Source organism: Lactuca serriola, chromosome 5 (genome assembly GCF_051521515.1).
Source record: "Lactuca serriola cultivar US96UC23 chromosome 5, Lser_US96UC23_V15, whole genome shotgun sequence".
Lineage (NCBI taxonomy): Eukaryota > Viridiplantae > Streptophyta > Magnoliopsida > Asterales > Asteraceae > Lactuca > Lactuca serriola.
The window spans coordinates 280,979,207-281,000,189 of record NC_136412.1 but is presented as its reverse complement, the minus strand read 5'-3'; the positions used below and the strand labels follow the sequence as shown (position 1 = coordinate 281,000,189).

Sequence of the window (20,983 nt, the reverse complement as noted above, 5' to 3'; positions counted from 1 at the left end):
CAAGATTTCATTTTCTTTTACCAAAGGAGTATACATTGCTTATATATCTCTCTCTTATAAATCACTCGTGTTTTCTTTTCTCGTAATCCTTAAATCTTAGGATCATCAATCTTCAGAATTTGATGTTGACATGCATCCTTCCTCCTAAAACAAAAGACTAGCTCGTTAACGTTACACATAATTTATTGCAAGATCTTATCATTAAGATTGGTCTCATAAACCATTCTCAATGGATCTACATCTTTTCTTCAACACCTGTATCGTTCAGTATAAAGTTGATGGATAGGGTGATAGGCACTGAGTGTCTTACTGATGACACAAGATAAGAAAGAACAGTGTCTGGATAGAAAGTTTCGAATGCTCTGACATGGTCAAGTGAAGATAATGAGCGTGGAACGTCTAATTTCTATATATTCCTCGCCGCTACACCAACCCCATCTGAGATCCAAAGGATTCATTTCCAAAACAATGACTCTTGTCTCTCATTATGAAGTTCATTGTGCTTTGTTCCTTCGATTCTTCTCCTACTGACTTTCATAACTCGAAGGTTACAAAGATTAGAACCTTTTAACTTGTTGGTTACAAAGAATGTATTACTTCAGATCCTTCTCCTTGTGAATAATATGAAGCTTGGAATCCATCAAAATAATCTCATATTCGATGGATAAGAACATCTCTTTCTCTTTATTTATGTTTAAAAATCCTTGATTGTTTCGAGATGAGAAATGAGTGCTAATTTGTCTCTCTTTTATAGACTGAATTTGGTGTGGTAGGTTTCTTGAAAAAGGGAAGCACTTTATGATCATTAAATTCAAAAGATACACCATATCGAGCCTTTATGATCATTAACTATTTCTTTTTGTTTTTATTATTACTTTTGTACCGTAGCATATCAAAAGTATTTAATGGTGAATCGATGATTCTAGACTATAACCTTAAACATAACTCTATGATAATAGGAGTTGAACCACTCATTAGTGATGGGTTATACATTGTCTATGATTCACACTGATTACACCTTAGTGTAACTGAGACATTCTATTCTCTCACAATTTATTCTATCCTAAAACCTTGATGATTCACTATAGGATACCTTACATTGATAAAAGTTTGCAATTCCTTGTCGATGGTTAAGCTATGTACCATAGTTTATCACACGCACCGACCCCTTTTTGCCCTATTTTCTTCTTTAAAGTCATATGATTCAGCGTATGATACCAGACGCTGATGAGGACTTGAAAATTTTATGCTGATGGGTATACCATGTACCATGGTATATTACACACACCTACCCATTATTTCCCTATAAAGCTTCTAATAAAGAGTTTTATGATTCTCTGTAAAATCCATACACTGATAAAAAATCGATATTCTATGTAGATGGGTACATTCCATACCGTAATGTACTACACACATCATATCGTTCTCCCCCAAATTATTCTTCTAATAAAAGTGGTACATGATTTAGCATAAAGAACCATTCACTGATGACACCTCACAACATTGTGTAAATGATCATCTGTTGCTACAACACAGTAGTGTAATACACCATAATCCCTCCTATCCTTTTGTTTTATATTTCATACATTGATTTTGAATCTATTGTTTTGTCACTGATGATTATTGCTCTCCGAATGCATATTTTAGGTCAACTTACTGGTCTTCTCAGAAGCTTGTTCTAAAACGATAACTTTTTAAATTTGGGGGATATGCGTCATTCCTAGATAATTATGAGATTTGGGGTGAATTATTCTCTCTCTTATGATTACTTCTCAATGGTGATCCTTGAGATTTATAAGGGGCCTTGTGTCATCATAATCACATTACACTTCCATTGTGATCAAAATCTGTCGTCTATCTTCAATCACAAGAACCCTACTCGCAATGGCTCCTTCATCTATTCTCTACAGATATACTCCCACACCAAATGCCATCAAAGCTGTTAGAACTCTTGATACTCCTATATTCAACATGTCCAACAATGTCGCATTCTCCCTTGAAATCCCTAAAATACAAAAACAAGGTATTTGAAGATTTTGTGGCTTACCTTACAACATGTATACTTCACTATGCTCTTGCTAATGTTTTTGATTCCTTTCGTCCACATCATGTATATGAGTTCTACTATATATCTGCTTCTGATGATGTTGAAGTGATCATTGGCACAATCAATGATGGAAATTTCATGCTTTCAATAATTATATGTGATATTCGAAGAACTTTACCACTTCCGATTTGTGATGAATATTTTCGTCTTCCTATTCTAGATGAATGTCGTGGTATTCAAGTAGATTTGGGATATGATTTTATGAAAGAAAAGAACTATAATGTTTATATATTCATCTTCCCACTACTTGGAAAATTATCACTGGAGTTCTTGGCAAATGTCTCACTAACAAAGTTATAATCCTTGATTAAATGAAGTCCTTTATTAAGAATAAACAACTTGACTTTGCTCAGCTGATATTTGTCTAATGGATGAGATTATCAAAGGTAGTAAAAGGTCCACACATATCCCATATCCTACATAGTTTGCACTCATTCTACAATATATCGGAACTATTTATGATGATGATCAAGCTGCATATTGGATTCATTCCTTCACCTTATACAAGTTTTTCAATAAAGAACCTAGTGGAACATTACAAAGGGTATGCAGAAGTGGATTAACGCTCCATACGAGTGTGAGAAAATTCCATATGTTGCACATACTGCTCTCTTAGAAAATGAATTAATGAGGAATGAAACTCACTTAGTGTCGAACTAAAACACTAAAGAAGATTCACAAGTTGACATTGAGTGTCTCTCTCAATCTGATAAAGATGTTAACACTACCAATAAAAACTTAAATGCTGGCAGTAGTTACGAGTACAATAGACAGGATACGGAAATGATTCATGTTTTGAAGCTCAAGAAAATCAATCAATCTTACAAGATTTCAATGCAGTTGAATCAATTCGACTAAACAAACATATTCGCTTGAATCTTCTTCATCTGCTGAAGAAAAAGAAGAGTTCGTTCCTGAAACTCCTCCAGGTCAACAAGGTAATGACGTTGAAACTGATTATATCTCCGAGACTCCTATACATGATGTGACATCCCCAATTTTCACGGCCAGAAAAGACCGATTTTGTTTATGTTTTATAGAAATCAGAGTATCTATTTTAATAAAAAGGTTGCGGAATTTGTTCCCAGTAAAACATGATAAATACGTTATCAAAGCATTTCCGATGAAAATTATTTTTATTCATTTTAAAACATTTGGGATGTCATTGTCAATACAGAAACATAAGCATAAACATAACTTACATTCATTATCACTAGTGATTTACATCTCCTTAATCTCTCAGTGTAATGTGACATCATAACAACATCTGTGATATAAATAAACTGAGTGGGTCAGGTTGGGAAACCTGGTGTTACATAGGGTTTTCAACCCACAATAATATAATTATTATGTTTAAACAATAAAGCAATCAACCCAATTACCCATCCCTATTATCTTCTTTATTCTTAAGGATCTACCCTAAGAATCAGTTATTTCTCGTTCACTCATTCTTAAGGATCATCCTAAGGAATCGGCACGAAGTCCGTCATTGCCACGGTTTACACAACGGGCACTAAGTTTGCATAGTCGTCAGGGTTTAGGCATCAAGTGTGCATGATCACCAAGGTTTAGGCATCAAGTATGCATGATCACCAGGGTTTAGGCATCAAGTCTACATGATCACCAGGGTTTAGGCATCAAGTTTGCATGATCACCAAGGTTTAGGCATCAAGTCTTTATGATTACCAGGGTTTAGAGTACACCGGGTGAACACATCGTTCACAACACTTACAGGTTGCGAGCCTGCTAGTGTTCCACTGGACTGTCTAGAATAGTCTGTGGTTGTCATCCATACTCTGCTGAATGATGGGGCCATCGTTTGGGAAAAGGCTTCTCACCTCGTTCACCTCTTACCCTCACCTTGTGGTCTATTACACCTCTCAACTCACCATCCAACTCATATTCCATCTATTACATCTACCCATGTTTTACCCCAACATTATCGTAGATATAAAATACATATATAGTTTAAATCATTTAAAACATGTATAAAATCGTTCATCCAGCATAGATAACAAGTATTCAGATAATATGCACACATATCACATAATTTATATAAAATACTTCATATCTATGTGTAAGATGAAAGTAACTATGCACTCACTTGATTAGGTGGTGACTCTGCACTTGCACCACGCTTCGTTATCTCAAAATAATTTTCCCTCGACAGAACCTAGTATCAATACCACTAGGGTTTAGTCTAACGTTAACCGCGACTAATTAATAGTCTAGCTATTATTATTATTATTATTATTATTATTATTATTATTATTATTATTATTATTATATAAGCGTTAAACAACACTCTATATGACTCATAATAGTAGCCCAAATAATTATTTTAAGGACCGAATAACATTAATATAATTATTTGAAAGCTATATTAAAAATTGCATAAGTGTAGCTCACTTACAATGAGTTTTAAAGAAAACCGGGCTTCGCTTGGAGCAGCGTTTCGAAACCGAAAGACCCTTTTTCTCGAGATTCCGGGAGCCTCGGGCATCCCTCGGGTGCTAGGGGATTTACCTAGGGTTTAGGGGGGTTTGGAACTCTAGAGAGAGAAAGATCTTAGAGAGAGAGTGAAAAAATGTGTGAAAAACTCGGAACCCTTCGCAGCCTATTTATAGGCGCTGGACTTCGGACCTACGTTGTGCGTTCAACAGCATTACTCTACGCGTAGCTTCGGATAAGAGGGGACAGATCGCATCGAGCTGTCTCGCACGTGGCTCGCATCGGAACCGAATAAGACCAGAGTACGCGGGGCGTAGCGAAGGGCGACGTGTCCTTCATCCGAAGAGAGGCGTGATCAGCTAGCGACAGCTGAGATTTGGCCACGTCATCGTTTCTTGCATCAGATTTTGTAAATTGCACACTCGAATTTAAAAATTCATAACTTTCACATACGAACTCGGTTTTCGACGTTATTTATATCCACGCGAAGGAGGGAACGCACTCTATAACTTGCGTTTAGACTCCGTCGGCTAATTTTGAATCTATTTTAAAAATTATATTTTTAACAGGCCGGGACACGATTGGTCCGTTAAAAATTCATAACTTCTTCATCCGACATCTGTTTTTGTCTGTCTTTTTATCATTACGCTACTATTAACGAGATCTTCGATTCTCTTTTAGGTTGTGTCGGCTAAAAACCGCTCGATCTAATATTTGAATTTTGGGTTGTACATTGTTAAGCCGAAAATTCGAAAAATCATAACTTCCTCATACGAAGTCAGATTTGGGCGTTCTTTTCATGGACGCTCTTGGGTTAACGTATTTTACGACTTTCATTTAGATCGCTAAGGCTGAATATCGCTCTATCGTAAATTCACTATTTACGCTTCCCGATGCCGTGTCGTGTCGTTCGGTCGCGAAACTTCGACGGGTCATAACTTCTTCGTTATAAATCGGATTTCAGCGTTCTTTATATGTACGGAAACCTTGTGACATATTCTAAAACTTGGTTAAGATTATTTATTCGAAATAATCTTTTGTCGAAAATTCATTTTCGACCTCTATTATCTCTTAATTGACTAGCCCGGATCTACGGGCGTTACACATGATCACGGTAATGTTGCTCTTGCTCATACATCTTCTCATGATCATGTTCGAACTACTTTGTTTTGTACTTCTGAAGTTCCACAAGTTCATCATACTCTTACATCACCTGTTCAACTCGAACATCATCCTCTTATTCAACAAATTCTTCCCACTCAAGCAAATGTTCAGTGGGAGCAATCACTACCATGTCGGTTTCTTGTTGAACTCAAATATTTTCAAGAGAAAACTCTTTCTACATATGAGTATATAGTTCAGCTCACCTCCAACATGAATCAACATCTTGTTTCAATCGAGATAGATATCACTGCAATCAAGTGTATAGTTACGAGCATTGATACTGAATCTGTAGATGGGTATCAGTCTTCTCCAAGGGATAACCAACAACCAAGATGAGCCCCTCCATCGAGTGGACCTTCCACCTCTATGTTTCCGCCTCCACCACTACTTCCTTCAAGCCCTTCACCGTCTACACCTCCTCATCCTAAAAGTCCTCCTCCGTATGCTCATAATCAAATGCCCGCACTTGCAATTATGACCTCCCTTCAAATTGATTATGCAAAAAGGGATAGAATCTAGCCAAGGAATTCACTAGTGACACTACTTCCAATGATGCTGAAACTGAGGCAAATATCGGGGTCACTCCTGATGCTGATAACCAAATAGATGTTGATGATGAAGTCTATTGTATAAACCTATCCTTTATTGTTGTGAAGCTTCTTCAAGCAATATATCCTAACGCTGATACTACTAATGCTGATGTTGGGGGGAGTAGGGATGGAAATGGGGCAGGTTTAGGGCGGGGTTGACCATCCTTGTCCCTATCCCCGAGTCTCTAACCTTGTCCCCATACCCATCCCCATCCCTATCCCTGACGGATGTAGGGAATCAAATCCCTCCCCTTTGTATTTTAGGCTTTTCCCCAGACCATCGCCGGCCCATCCCTAATCTATCAACATAATAAACTCAACTTATACAAAAAAAACCAAGTTTAATAAGCGATCAAAACCAGATGCCATAATCAGATTATGTTTATGTCAATCATAAATTTTAACAAGCATCAGAACGAAAAGTAACGATTTTGTATACAGATCGTCGAAGGAAGTGACGATTGATGAACTCTTGAAATTGGGAACATAATTTGGTATACGGATTATATCTTTGATGGTCTTATATAGATCAATTCAATTTAGTGGATTTATTTCAAATTCAATAAATGATATATATATATATATATATATATATATATATATATATATATATATATATATATATATATATATATATATATATATAGGAGTAGGATCAATTGAGAACACAAAAAAGGTTGAGAACGCGAGAACAAATATGGAGCTTCTAAATAATAAAATCTAAGGCTGTTATCAAACGGGCCATTTATGTAAATTCTAAAATTACTTGTATTAAAGTGTAACTTTTAAATGGTGAAAAGGGTATTACAGTAACTGTATCTTTAGAAACATTAATTAATTCCAATAATTTCTCAACCATCCACATATTTCCTTTAATTCCTGTGACTCTCTTCATCTATCTTTTGTAAATCTATGGCACGCCTCACGCCTCCATCTTCTGCAGACTAACATCACAGAGCATGTCCACCTTCATCATCTCATCCTCCGCTGTAACCCCTATGGTGAGTGGACTCAACGGCTTAGCATCACTCAACCTCACCCTCCACCTCTCCTTCGGACAACTCCTTCACTCTCGGCCATCGTCGCTTACCTTCACTCACATGCTTCACATTCGGTACAGATCAAAGGACGATCTCCGGGAGTACGCGGTGCATCCTGAGCACGTTCGCGTCATCAACGAGAATAAACCGATCATCGATGACGTCATGGCCGTTGATTGGATGTCTAATGGTGCTAGTGTCTCACCGAAGCCAGGGTCGGAGATGAGAGTTACATTTCTAAAGTTGAAGGGGAATTTAGGGGAAAATGAGAAAGCTAGGGTTTTGGAAGTGATTGGAGGAATTAAAGATCAGTTTCAAGCGATTGAACAGCTAAGTTTGGGTGAGAATTTCTCTCATGAAAGGGCGAAAGGATTTTTTATGATTTTGTAATATAAATTTGTTTTTTCAAATTCAGGAAAATGATGTGGCTAGTTTATCAAAGGTATTTTGCATAGTGGATGACTTTTAGGAAACATTCAAGATTATTTAGAAGACTCTCAAGGGAATGTCTAAACCGATAAACCAGATTTTATAAATAGGTTGTTTAAGTTTAATCATCAATGAATAGAACTATATTATAATAGCATGTGTTTATACCTTAATGATTGTTGTTTTGAACAGGTTTAATGTAAGAGCTTGATATTTTGAATAAGGATAATTATAAGCAAGGAAATCGACAACATGATCAAGGGCGCCCCTCTTTGAATTCATTTATGATTAGTGGTATATTTATCAATGAATATAAGGACTGGAAATGTAGAAATTTAGATGTCTTTTGTATTTTGTTAAAATATATTCATATATGGTTAGAAATGTATGGTTGCATTTGTATTCATGTATGATTATGATTAGATGTATGGCTGCATTTGTATTCATGTATGATTATGATTAGATGTTCATTCTTTTGTAATGAAATGATTTCGTTTAGAGTTGTATCCATTTATGATTATGATTAGTGGTTTCTTCTTTTCAAATGAAATGATGAATTCTCAAACATTCTTTGTTTTCAATTCATGAAAAAAAAAACGAGTCTAATCATTGCATCTTCACTTATAAATATGAGATTACTTGATAAAACTAAAGCAAAAAATTAGCAAAATTTTATTCTATGTATTCAAGATAAAATAGTTTGATATTTATTCATTTATGAACATGAATTAGGCAAAGCAAGATAAAATCTTTTGATTTTTAAATTCAAACGGAAAATTGATAAAATGTTTTTTTTATCTTTAATTAATAATATAAAAACAATGAATAATTCTCGTTTTTAGTAACAGTAATTTGAATCCCTAAAATTTAATAACATACCATTTTTATTTTATTTTTTATAATTTAATTAAAGGACACATTTACCTATATACCCTTGTATATTGAACGGTTCAAAATTGTTCTCGCGTTCTCAACCTTTTAGGTGTTCTCATTTGATCATCTCCCTATATATATATATATATATATATATATATATATATATATATATATATATATATATATATATATAATCAAAGGGGGGCGGGGCGGGTTGAGGATTATTATACCCGACCCCGACCCCATCCCCGGTTTTAGCATAATGAGGATCCCCACCCCGGTACCCGTTTTGGCGGGGAATACCCGTCCCCAATTAGGACGGGTCAACCGGGTTGCCTCCTGGGTCAGGTGAAATTTCCATCCCTAGTGGGAGCAACAGGTTCCTCAATGGGAGCCAAGTGTAAATGAATATGAGGAAGATGATGATCCTCTAAGTAAGAAAACAAAGGCATCAACTACCTCTGATGTTGGTACCTTCAAAAAGAAATCTATAGTGCGTTCATTTGCTAAGATGGCAAATCTATGGGGTGTTCCTATTGAAGAAGCTAGGGAGTTTGCCAAACAACATAACATTCAGTCTGCTAATAGAATGTATAAAATACAAGATTCCAAGATGATTCGAAAAGTGACTACTGGCTCTGGCACTCTGACATATCGTATTGAACGTTTGAAAAAGTTCAATTTAAAGGCCTCAAATGAGAAATTTGTTCATGCTAGTGTAATTGCCATACTTGAGAGAAGCGGGTTTGGAGATCTACTGAAAAGAATAAGTGATCCTGATCTAATCGTAAAAGTAAGGTGCTCCAAGACCAAGACTGAAAGGATGCTTTAAGTGTATATCACAAGGTATGGTGACAAGGGTAAAGATGTTGGTGAATATACCGAAGTTATGCCGTCTCAAGATTTAGTGAAATTTAGATACAACGAATGGATGCAACTTCTTGAGTTAATCAACAAGCAGAAGGGAAAATATGTTGAGGAATTGAGGCTTATTTTAGAAAGACTCATCACAAAGGCTAATGATCTTGACTTAGTGCCTAAGACCTCAGATAAACCTTCCTCATCCTCAACATCTGCTTCATTATCTCGAAAGAAAACTTTCAAAGGAGTCACATTTCTACTTCCGTATGGCACCAAGTTTATTGACAACTCTTTGCCAGTGGGTGTACATCCACTTCAACACATGTTTATTATTCAACCAAAGCATGACATATTATACATGGATGAATCTAAGCGTATGTGCTTTCAATGTTCAAGTGACCTTGCCAAAGCACCCACTGAACACTTGGTCCGTCTCAAAACTGTGAGTCTTGTCTTCGCAAAACTTTCTCAAAATTATCATTTCTTAATCTCTATGGAACTGAACAATAGAAATGAAGAGCTTGGTATCTCAGACTATTTTTAGGTAAGGCCAGAAGTCGAAAAGTATTATCATCATTCTGAAGAAGAAGACTTTGGGTTTTAACATCATCAGATTGGGGGAAATTGTAAGGTTAAGCCTTACAATTTGATATGTAAAACAACCACGTTGACTTAATCAACGCCAATGTCTCATCTCAACAACGTGAAGTTATGTCGTATCAGTGTGTTATGTATATCGTATGTAATCTCTTGTAACTATAGTTTATACGTAGTTAGTTAGCATATCCAATATCTTAGTGATATCATATATACTTTATTATTATAGTAGATTAGGTGATATCTTTGGTTTATAGGGATTCACATCGTATCTATTTTTCTTTATATACTAGGGTTATGATCATTGGTTGGTCATTGAACCTTAGAGTTTTGTGATTGTTCTCTTTGTGAGAACATATTCTTAGTGAATATATTTGTGTTAATTCTTCTGTTTTTTTTTTTTTTTTTGTTTATTGTTAATTGAAATTGATCAAGGAACCTCTAATTAATATATATATATATATATATATATATATATATATATATATATATATATATATATTTATTTATTTATTGAAATTGAATCTAATAACAATAAAATACCTTGAAAACATCATTAATGTATGTTTGACAAACATTTGATAGGTTTAAGTAGAAAACTATAATTTTTGGATTTATAAAATTATTTGGTAAAAATAATTATAAATTTTTTAAAACATATAAAATAATATTAAATTTAAATACAAAAATTTAAAATTAATCTAAAAAAACTATTTAAAATATCTTTTGAATAATAAGGTTTTTATTTAAACAATTTTTATAAACTTTAAATTTATATTCTAACAATTTTTTTAATGAATTTTTTATTACAAATTAAAAACTAAAACTTTTAAAAGTAAAATTCCGTAGATAAAAACCCATTCTGTGAAAATATAAATGTATAACGATAATAGTGATAGGGTTCATAAATCCTAAGTGGGGCCATTCTTATTTATATTTTTGGAATTATTACTGACAAAAAATATATATATTATTTTGTGAGTGTGATTTTAGTCACTTTTTCTCTGGTCCCGCTAAAAACAACCGACAGCTCACTGCAACCCCGCCCCATATTTATTTATTTTCTTTCATTTTTATAGTTAACAAATTGAAATAGGTTCGATGCATATCGACATAATATACCAAAACAAATAATCATTTGTATCGATCCGTTCCAAAAAAAAAAATTATCGATCAAGTGAGTTTAGATAGATCTTAAGTATTTTTTTTTTCTTTACATTTTTAGTTTAGTTTATAAAGCTCAGGGGTTAATATGAAGAAAAAAAATTATGTTAAGATTGTATTTGTAAGCTAACTAATAAATTAATTTTTTATTTGAGTTTTTTCTAAGTTGTTATGTATGACAAATTAAGAAATAATTTATAAGCTAGCTTTTAAAAAAATTATTTAGGTTGTGTTTTGAGTATCAATTGAAAAGTTAATTGTTAGTTAAGTTATAAAATTAATTGATAGCATAAAAGGTAGTGGTAATGTGAAAATCTAACTAATAAAAAATAACATTTGGTAAAACTAGCTGATAAATTGGTTGAAATATATAAAACAACATAAAAGAACATTTAAAAAGAATATGTTTATGTAATTAATTAAGAGTTATATTTAGAATTTTTTTTTTAAAAAAAATCCTAAAAGGCTAGTGTAAGTAGTTTTCTAAAAAAGTTAGTTTATAAGATATTTTTTGGTTTGTTAAACATGACAACTAAAAAAAACTTAAAAAATAAGCTAGCTTATCAGCTAGTTGTGACACGTTAAACAAAACCTTAGACTAGTTTTTAAGGTGTTTTTTCAAAATTTTCCAAATATACCCCTTAATTAATTACATAAAACATATTCTTCTAAATGTTTTTTTATGTTATTCTATATCTTCCAGATAGCATATCAGTTAGTTTTACCAAATGTTATTTCTTATCAGCTAGCTGTTCAGCTATTAGCTAGTTTTTCACATAACTAGCTTTTTAGCTAACAACTAGCTTTTCAACTGGTACACCAAACATAACCTAAAACCAGTAGGTGTGTTATTACATTTTACCAAACTTTTGGCATGTCATATTATCCCCACATCATTTTCCCTCGTTTTCTTCTCACCCCACGAAATTGATAGGAATGGTACCACACTCTTAATACAATCAAAATAAAAAGGAAGATGTGTGCTATACTCATCGTTTGCTTATCGGTGGGTGTGGTATTATATCTTACCATTAAATGTCAATAAATTTTAAATGATCTAGGAGTTTTAAGGAGATTGAAACTGTTAATGTGCATTTCCTACCTAATTAACTTTGTGGTGTGTTTACGACACCTATTTACACATCGTAAAGCCAAATATGGATCCAAGCCTTAATTAATAGTTCATTTAGGGTTAAAAATATATTAAGGATGAAATCAAAACTAACTAAACTTTCGTCTTGTAGATGTCGAATGAGAACAACAACAATTTTCCTCATCCTCCTCCACCTCACTCCAACTTCTCACTCCTCTCTGTCATTTTAAGGGAGAAGTTTATCGGTCAAAATTACTTGGACTGGATTGTACTTTGAGGATCACCTTAAGGTACGAGGGTAAAGAGTATGTCCTCAATCAAGATCTCCCCTTACTGGATGATGACTCCACCTAATGAGAAGTAGTTGCTTGCAACAAGCATCACGATGAATCAACTAAAGTTGCTTGCATAAAGTTAGCAAACATGTCTTTCGAGCTACAAAAGAGCTTCGAGAGCCTTGTGGCGTATGATATTAATGAGCATCTCAAGGAAATATTCCAAGAGCAGGCTCGACAACAATGGTTCGAGATCATGAAATCCTTGATGGCTTGTAAAAATCAAGATGGGAATTTTTTAAGTGTGCACATTTAAAAAATAAAGCTATACATTAACAAATTGGGTAACTTGGGTGTCGAGTTTCCAAAGAAGTTTCTCATTGATCTCATCCTTAACTCGCTTTCTGGTTCGTATCATTAGGTCATCATGAACTATAATACGAACAACCTCGACAAGACCCTCTTGGAGTTTCATGGCATGTTGAAAACTCCAAAGCTAAAATGCTTAAGACTGGGTGTAACACTTGGTCATTTCAAGTAAAATTCATTTCTTTAATTAGTAAGTTTAAATGTGGGACTTAAGTCTATGCAGGTCGTAGATACCCTCTACGCTCCGCATAGAAGGAAAGTTGATAATGGGCCTTTAATGAATTACATGGCGCATAAATAAGAAGTGCGCATGACATACTCGGCCAGAATGTAAATCCTAAATTTGGGATTTTGAGCCCTTTTAAAACACCTTAGCCTTCATAAGCCTCTTCCATTCTCAGCCTCCATCTCTTCAACCGACTCCTTTGAAACCCTATCCCTATATTACTGCATTGTGAGCTACAAAGTGTGTTTTGGGTGCTTTAGAAGGAAGAAGAAGGTGGTGGTGTTTCTTGGAAAGCTTCAAGCCTTGTGGGTTTGGGATTTGCATCTCTTAAGCATTCAACAAGAGGTATAAAGTTCAGAACTTGATGAATCTCTTGTTAGATCTTGTGAGCTTTAGTTTTATGTCCCTTTTGTCCCATATTCTTGGTCTAGTTGGGTATGAGCTACTCCAAACCTTAAGAGAAGCCTTTTCAGACGTTTTTTTAGTGCATGGAGTCATAAAAATATTATCTTGGTCCTTTCTTTCCATCCATGCATGATTTATAGAGCTTAGGATCTTGTGAAAAGTTAGGGTTTTGGATTTGGACACTTTCTAGCCATGCAAAGTCATAAAGTTGGAAACTTTATGATTTAGGATGCTATTCGGGGTTAGATCCGAGTATTGGATGAAAGTCAAAAATAAAACATGTAACCTTTGTGGTCAAGTCATGTAGTCAAACTTGTAATCAAACATGTAACCTTTGCGGTCAAGTCATGTAGTCATTTTGTGAATCAATAAGAGAGGTTTATTCATATATTTTTTGCTTATATGTTTTATATGATAGTAAGATATGTTATAAAATAAATAAGATTTAAAATACACGTCAAAAATAAAAGATCACTTAGGGAAAATAATCTCAACCTAGTTATGGTATTCGTAACTAGGATCCCGTACATATCTAAAACGCCTCAATCTGACTTAGAACGAAGAAGTTATGAAGCACCAAAGTCTCGTGATAAAACTGAGACGGCAACGGATAGCGTAAAAAGTGAATCTGGGTTAGATTGCTTTTTACCTTTGGAAGTCTAAACAAAATTCATAGATGTCGTAAAATCAAATCCGTGCGTATAGGTATCGTCTAAATCTGACTTCACTAGAGATAGTTACGATTTTTCTAAAATTCGGCGCAACAGTGTGCGCCCGATATCGAATTTTTGATCGATAGACTGTTAGCCAAAACAATCTAAACAAGAGTTGAAGATCTTGTTGTTAGAATTCCAACGATATAAAAACCATTGAAAATGGACGTCGTATGTGAGAGTTATGCATTTTATACGGGCTTTAATAGGCTAAGCCTGTGTAAATAAACTAAAGTCAAAATTAGCCGACGGAGTCTAAAAGAAAGTTGCAGATCTCATCGAGAGCTTTCCGTGGATATAAATAACGTCAAAACGGAGCTCGTATGAAGGAGTTATGCGCTTTTGAAAAACTGGAAAATGACACACGTGCATGCGTGTTGTGTGTAGCTTGCGCGCGAAGTCAATTACATAGCCCCACCCAGATCGTGCCACGTGTTGGGAGCCCATTAGATCGATGCCACCCTTATGTGTGGCGCACCTCTTGTTGTACGACGCACAAGACTCCAAACTCACCTATAAATACCAGCTCATTCTTTCACTCATCCACCCACAACCTCCAGTCGATATCTCTTTGAAAATTTCTATAGTTAGCCCATTTTTCTTCATTCTAGCCTGTGGTGAAGCCCTACGACACCCTCAACTGCTCATTTTTCCATAATCTTCGTGTAGGAAGGACCTAAGTCAGTATTCTGTCAGTTTAGATCCTAATTATCGTCTATTGTACTATGTAAGTGAGCGACACTTACTCTGCCCCTGTGTAATTTATAATTATAGTTGTAAGTCGTTACTAGGATCTTATAATTAAGATTTATCGATGATTCCAAGTTATTATGTTGATTGATCTACTATATGATAGGTGTCTAGAATGGTCATGTCGGCTTGGTTGTTGGATTTCTGAAAGACTATCGTGTTGTTTGTTTTTTTAAAAAAACCTCTTAAAACCACTTTTTGCTACGCGGCGCAGCACATGTGCAACACTTTCCCTTTGGCAGCAATTTGTTTTTTGAAAGACTTCAGACTACAAAACCTCTGCGCGTGTGTTGCGTGGCCTAACACTTGACTTGTCTCTTCAAACCTCTTCAACTTTCATTTTTTCCAAGTGTTTTTTTTTAGAATTTTGGTATAACTTATTTTTTTTTAACTTTTTTTTTGTGAAAAAACTTTGATTTTTTAAACTTTGATTTACGAATTTGATACAATTTCTTTTTATAGTTTCCACAAAAAAATTAACTTGATCTAAAAAAAACTTTGATTTTTTTTTTTAATTTTTTTTTACCGTTTCTGTTAATAATATTTTCAGTTTCAGTTGCATCTTTTTTAATGAGTGTAATTTTTTACGAATTTTGTAGACATAGTTTGCAATACTTTCTTATTTTTTTATATTATTTATATTTATGTTTTTTAAAATTAGTTTTTTTCTAGAATAAAACTGTTAGCTTCTTTTATATTTTTCTAAGTTTCTTTTAAAGTTTTATATTTTTTTACATGTTCTTTTTAGTATTCTTTCAGTGTTTTAAGACTAGAATTGTTAAAATTTCGGTGTTGAGAGAAATTTTTAGTTTATAAAATTAGTTTATTTAAATTTCAGTTTACTGCAGCAGTCTGCAGATGTTAAAAAACAAACATGCTTCTTATTATAGGCTGCAACCGTTTGTTCCACCTCTTCTACTACAGAGGATTGCAGAAGTGGTCTGCAGACTTCATGAATTTTCTCTTCGAAAAAACAAACAACACCTATATGTCGAAATGATCCTGCCTCCCAACTGTCCTGTCTGGCTGATCCTTGCCTGTTTGATCTTGAAGTAGACTTCAGAATTGTTGAGGAATCTAAACTCTTAAGATAATAGTTTCACGTAGTATGAAACTAGCTAAGAGGTAGAGTTATGTACATCTAGGTCATTTGAGAAAGGTGTAAGGTGAAGCTCTGCCCGATTCACCAATCACCAGACACTTTGTCAAGTAAGTGCATAGTTATTATCAAGAGCATAATCTTAACTTAAAAACATCCATATAATAAATGTTGCTTGTATTATCTTTGATATGTGCTATTTGTAAAGTTAAGATAGTAACATTTGGATTGGGAATTGTTGTAGAAATCAATTGCCTTTAGATATAGGTATTGCCTTAGATTAGGAATAAGACTTATAAATAATTGCTTGGTGTAAAATAGGCTTGACGTCAATTAGGTCTCATAGTTAGGTTAGAGAGTGGGACCAGATTGGAGTGTAATCCTCCCTATCTTGGGATGACCAGAAATGGTGGGTCCCGATCAGACAACCGGACGGTATGTCTCGTTCGTCGACCAGAGTAGATGACTAACATTTGGTTGTTCTAGGCGGTCTTGTGAATTACGTTTCTAGCATGGCTTTATAACCCATGGAAATGGAAAACCATATTCATCAAAATCTATGAACATTGGTTACATTATATGACTTATACTAGCCAAGGACTCCCCTAGCAGGTGTAGTCAAACAGTTGCTCAGACAGTTCATCCGGTAAGGTGATTCTTCAAGATGATTGTCAAATTAGGATCTGTGAGGATCGGTTGGGATTAGGTAGATGGTCTTAGGACATGTTATATATTTACACCTGATATATGTCTTGTAGGAATGATATTTTATCATTAAAATGTTATGGGCTTGAAAACCTTATGTATCTCACCAGGTTTCCCAAACCTCACCCATTTATTTTATTGCATCACATGTAGTGAAGCCAAAGTTGAAATTGCCTAGTTAGGATGCTAAGTGGAATAAAGGATAGGCTTCCATTCGTTATTTCAGGACCTTTTTATTTATGCTATAACGTATGTTCAGATATAAACGGTTGGCATCCCAAAGGTTTTAATAAAATAATTTTGTTATTTCAAGAATGTATATTTAACTGGGAACTTCTGCAATTCAATACTTGAAAGCGTAAAGAAATTTTTTAAATTGGTTCCAAAAATGGGGGATGTCACAATTGGTATCAGAGCATTAGTTTAAGCGAAATAGGAATTTAGGAAAATTCTAGACTTAAACTTAGATACTAAGTATGATAAGTAAGATGTGCGATAGATGCCTTAGTTGTTTTAGACATTTGCCTTAGGACACTATAATAATATGCCTTATCTATATGCTAAATATATGTGGTAGATAATCTATCTTCTTTATCCTAAAATTATCACCTCTACGAATTTAGTACTTGAACGCCATGACCATCACGAGGAGTGTTAGAGCCATCACAAATGAAGGAGGTCCAGCACCTCAAAACATTGGAGCAGCTGTTGTGCAAATCCCAATGAATGAAGCTCGGGCGATGATGTAAGAAATGCTCAATCAGTAGCTACGTGAGTTTAGGGAGTTAATAGCTCAGGAGCTAGCTAATATTAGAGGAAGAGCGACATTATTCAACGAGCTAGTAGTTGTTGAACTAGTCAACAATGGACCAATTCCTTCACATGCTACGACAGTCCAAGAAGGAAATATTGATGAACCAGGGAGTTATCAGGGATCGGGGCAGCCTGCAGTTTAGAGAAATGATGAACCCAGAGGCTACTGCAAGTATAAGGATTTTATGACTTGCAAGCCATCATCATTTAACGGGAAGGAAGATCTCGTAGGAGTCAGGGATTGTATATTAGAGATGGAGTCGGCTTTCCTGACATTGCGGATGCATATGAAAGCTATAAACCACCAATGTGGTGAGGTAGTTCAAGGGTACTACTATGTGTTGGTGGAACACGTTGGGGAAGACTTTGAGCCACAGTAAGTCGTTACAGCTAACTTGGGACGAAATCTTGACCCATTTCAAGAGGAAGTTATGTTCGACTGAGAAGATGCTAGAATTGGAGAATAAGTTCATAGCTTTAACAAAAGGAAGCATGGCAATGGATGAGTACACCAACTCCTTCGCTGATAAAATGGAGTTCGCCCTCTGACTCATTCCAGACAAAATGACCAAGATTGATCAGTATCCCAAGGGGCTATCGTGGGAGTACATTGTGTCAGTAAAACAGGCACCTACCTTCATAGCGGTCGTCTGGGCTAAAAAGTATGTCGAAGGAATGATCAAGAAGAGAGCTACCGACAAAAATGTGGTTGGTGTGAGAAAGGTTGAGGGAAGTAACAACAACAATAGCAAGAAGAAGAAGAGAGTTTATAAAAATAAACGACAAATTTGGAAGCAACCAAGAAGAGAAGTGGTGCGACTAGTGCAAGAAGAAGCATTTCGGCGACCATGTCGTTTGCTTCAAGTGTAAGAAGCCCTAACATATTTCCACAAATTGCCCTGTGAACGAAAGAGTTTGTTTTCATTGTGGAGAGGAGGGGCACATGAAGGCGAAGTGCCAGAAAGCAGAGAAGGTGATCTCAAGGATCTTGCCACCAAAGCCCAAGGTTCGGAGTTACTAGATGACCCTCAGTGAGGGTCAGGAAGAAACTGATGTTGCTTCGGGTACATTCTTAGTTAATCAAGTTCTTGCAAAGATATTATTTTATTATGGAGCAGCTCGTTCACTAATATCGTATGAATTTGGTAGGAAACTTAGACTATCACCGCTTAGACTAACTACCCCTATCTTAGTAGAAGTAGCTGGTGGTAGGAATATGCATGTTAGCAATAGGTTAGAAACCGTAACTAGAGATTTAGATGGAAATGAATTCCATCAAGAGCTTTTACTCTTTAAGTTAAGTAAGTTCGACGTCAGCCTTAGCATGGATTGGTTGGGAGAGAATCTCGCAGACATCTTGTGTAGACAGAAGATGGTGCTCATCAGTCCACCTGGAAGAAAGCTATTCTTTGTTTACAAAGATAAGTGTCGAGTGAAGTCTGGAATCATCATGATGATGAAGGCCAGAAGATGCTTATCGAAGTGATGTTCGACATTCCTAGCATATCTAATCGACGTGAAAAAGGAGAAAATGGAAATGACCGATATACATGTGGTGCGAGACTTTCCTGAGGTATTTCCAGATGAATTACCAGGATTACCACCAGAGAGGCAGGTAGAATTCAGAATCGACTTGTTGCCAGGTACGATGCCAATTGCGAACGCTCTATATCGTTTAGTGTCAACGGAGATGAAGGAGTTAATGACACAACTCCAAGAGTTATTGGAAAAAGGATTTATAATACCTACTTCATCACCTGGGGAGATCCAATATTGTTCTTAAAGAAGAAGGACAATACTACGAGAATAAATATTGACTATCATGAGCTAAACAAAGCTACGATCAAGAATAAGTATCCTTTACCTAGGATAAACGACTTATTCGATCAATTACAGGGAACAACCATTTTCTATAAAATTGATATCAGGTCAAGTTATCACCAGTTAAGGATTTAAGAGCAAGATTGTTGGATTTAGTGTCTAAACCCATAATTATAATTGGTATGTACTTGACCCGATAGTAGCATGGTCATTTTGGGTTGCCTTCATGTAACGCCCGTAGATCAGGGCTAGTAAATTAAGAGACAATAAGTGTCGAAAACGACTTTTTGATAGAAGATTATTTAGAATGAACAGTCTTAATAAAACTTGTAGTATATGTTACAAGGATTCCGGATATATAACGAATGCCGAAATCCGAGTTATAACGAAGAAGTTATGACCTGTCGAAGTTTCGCGATAGAACCGCACGACACAATGCGACATAAATAGTGAATTTACGACAGAGCGATATTTGGCTTTAGTGATCTAAACGAAAGTCGTAGAATACGTTAAACCAAGAGCGTGCATAAAGAGAACGCCTAAATCTGACTTCGTATGAGAAAGTTATGATTTTTTTCAAGTTTCGGCATAGCGGTATGCAACCCAAATCTCATAATTGAGATCGAGTGATCTTTGGCCTAAACATTCTAAACGAGAATCGAAGGTCTCGTCGATAGTAGTTCAACGGTAAAAAGACAGACGAAAACGGACGTCAGATAAAGAAGTTATGAATTTCTAACGGAGTTTTCCTGTCCCGGCCTTCTAAAAATAATATAATAAAAATAAAGTCAAAATTAGCCGGCGGAGTCTAAACGAAAGTTGTAGGGTATAATCTCACCTACGTGTGGATATAAAGAACGTCAAAAATGGAGCTCATATGCGAGAGATATGAATTTTGGAAGTTCGGGGCACGAACTTCCACCACTGTCAGAGTTCACGACGTGAACAAGGTGTTCACGACGTGAACAGGTGATGGACACCTTCCAGAGCAAGTGGACTGATGACGAACACCATGACCTATGCAGGACCAAGTTCACGACGTGAACATTTGAGGTTCACGACTTGAATCCAGAAAATCGGCCCTATAAATAGAAATCGAAGGGCAGCCAGCCATGGTTGCTAATTCCTTCACTCTCTCACTCCCTATATCCTCTCTAGTTGTCTTGAAGTACCCCCAAAGCTCCGGTATCATCCCGACACCCGAAGAAAGTCCCGAAGCCTCGAAGATCCCAAGAAAAAAAGAGTTTTCGAGCCGAAACTCTGCCCGCTTGAAGCCCGGTGGTTAAAGATATCTCAGTGTCATCAAAGAATATTACTTTATAGAGCAGTAGTGTTGTCCGATCATCATCTTATCGTGTGAGTGTGTAGTTACTTTCACCTTACACATAGATATGAAGTATTTTTTATAAAATATGTGCTATGTGTGTGTGTGTGT

At 35.4% G+C, this 20,983-nt stretch overlaps 1 protein-coding gene across 1 annotated transcript; it reads left to right on the top strand.

The window, feature by feature from the left end:
• Window positions 1-7,213: 7,213 nt before the first annotated feature.
• Window positions 7,214-8,279, top strand: LOC145051664 (stress-response A/B barrel domain-containing protein UP3-like). Its single transcript, XM_078999526.1, has 3 exons — window positions 7,214-7,692; window positions 7,768-7,891; window positions 7,974-8,279. Exons 1-2 carry the CDS (start codon window positions 7,272-7,274, stop codon window positions 7,773-7,775), a joined length of 429 nt encoding a protein of 142 aa, XP_078855652.1. The 5' UTR covers window positions 7,214-7,271; the 3' UTR covers window positions 7,776-7,891; window positions 7,974-8,279.
• The last annotated feature ends 12,704 nt before the right edge of the window (window positions 8,280-20,983 follow it).

Bases quoted from the DNA above. Each gene is read 5' to 3' on its own strand.
- LOC145051664 (XM_078999526.1), top strand. From the start codon at position 7,272: ATGTCCACCTTCATCATCTCATCCTCCGCTGTAACCCCTATGGTGAGT.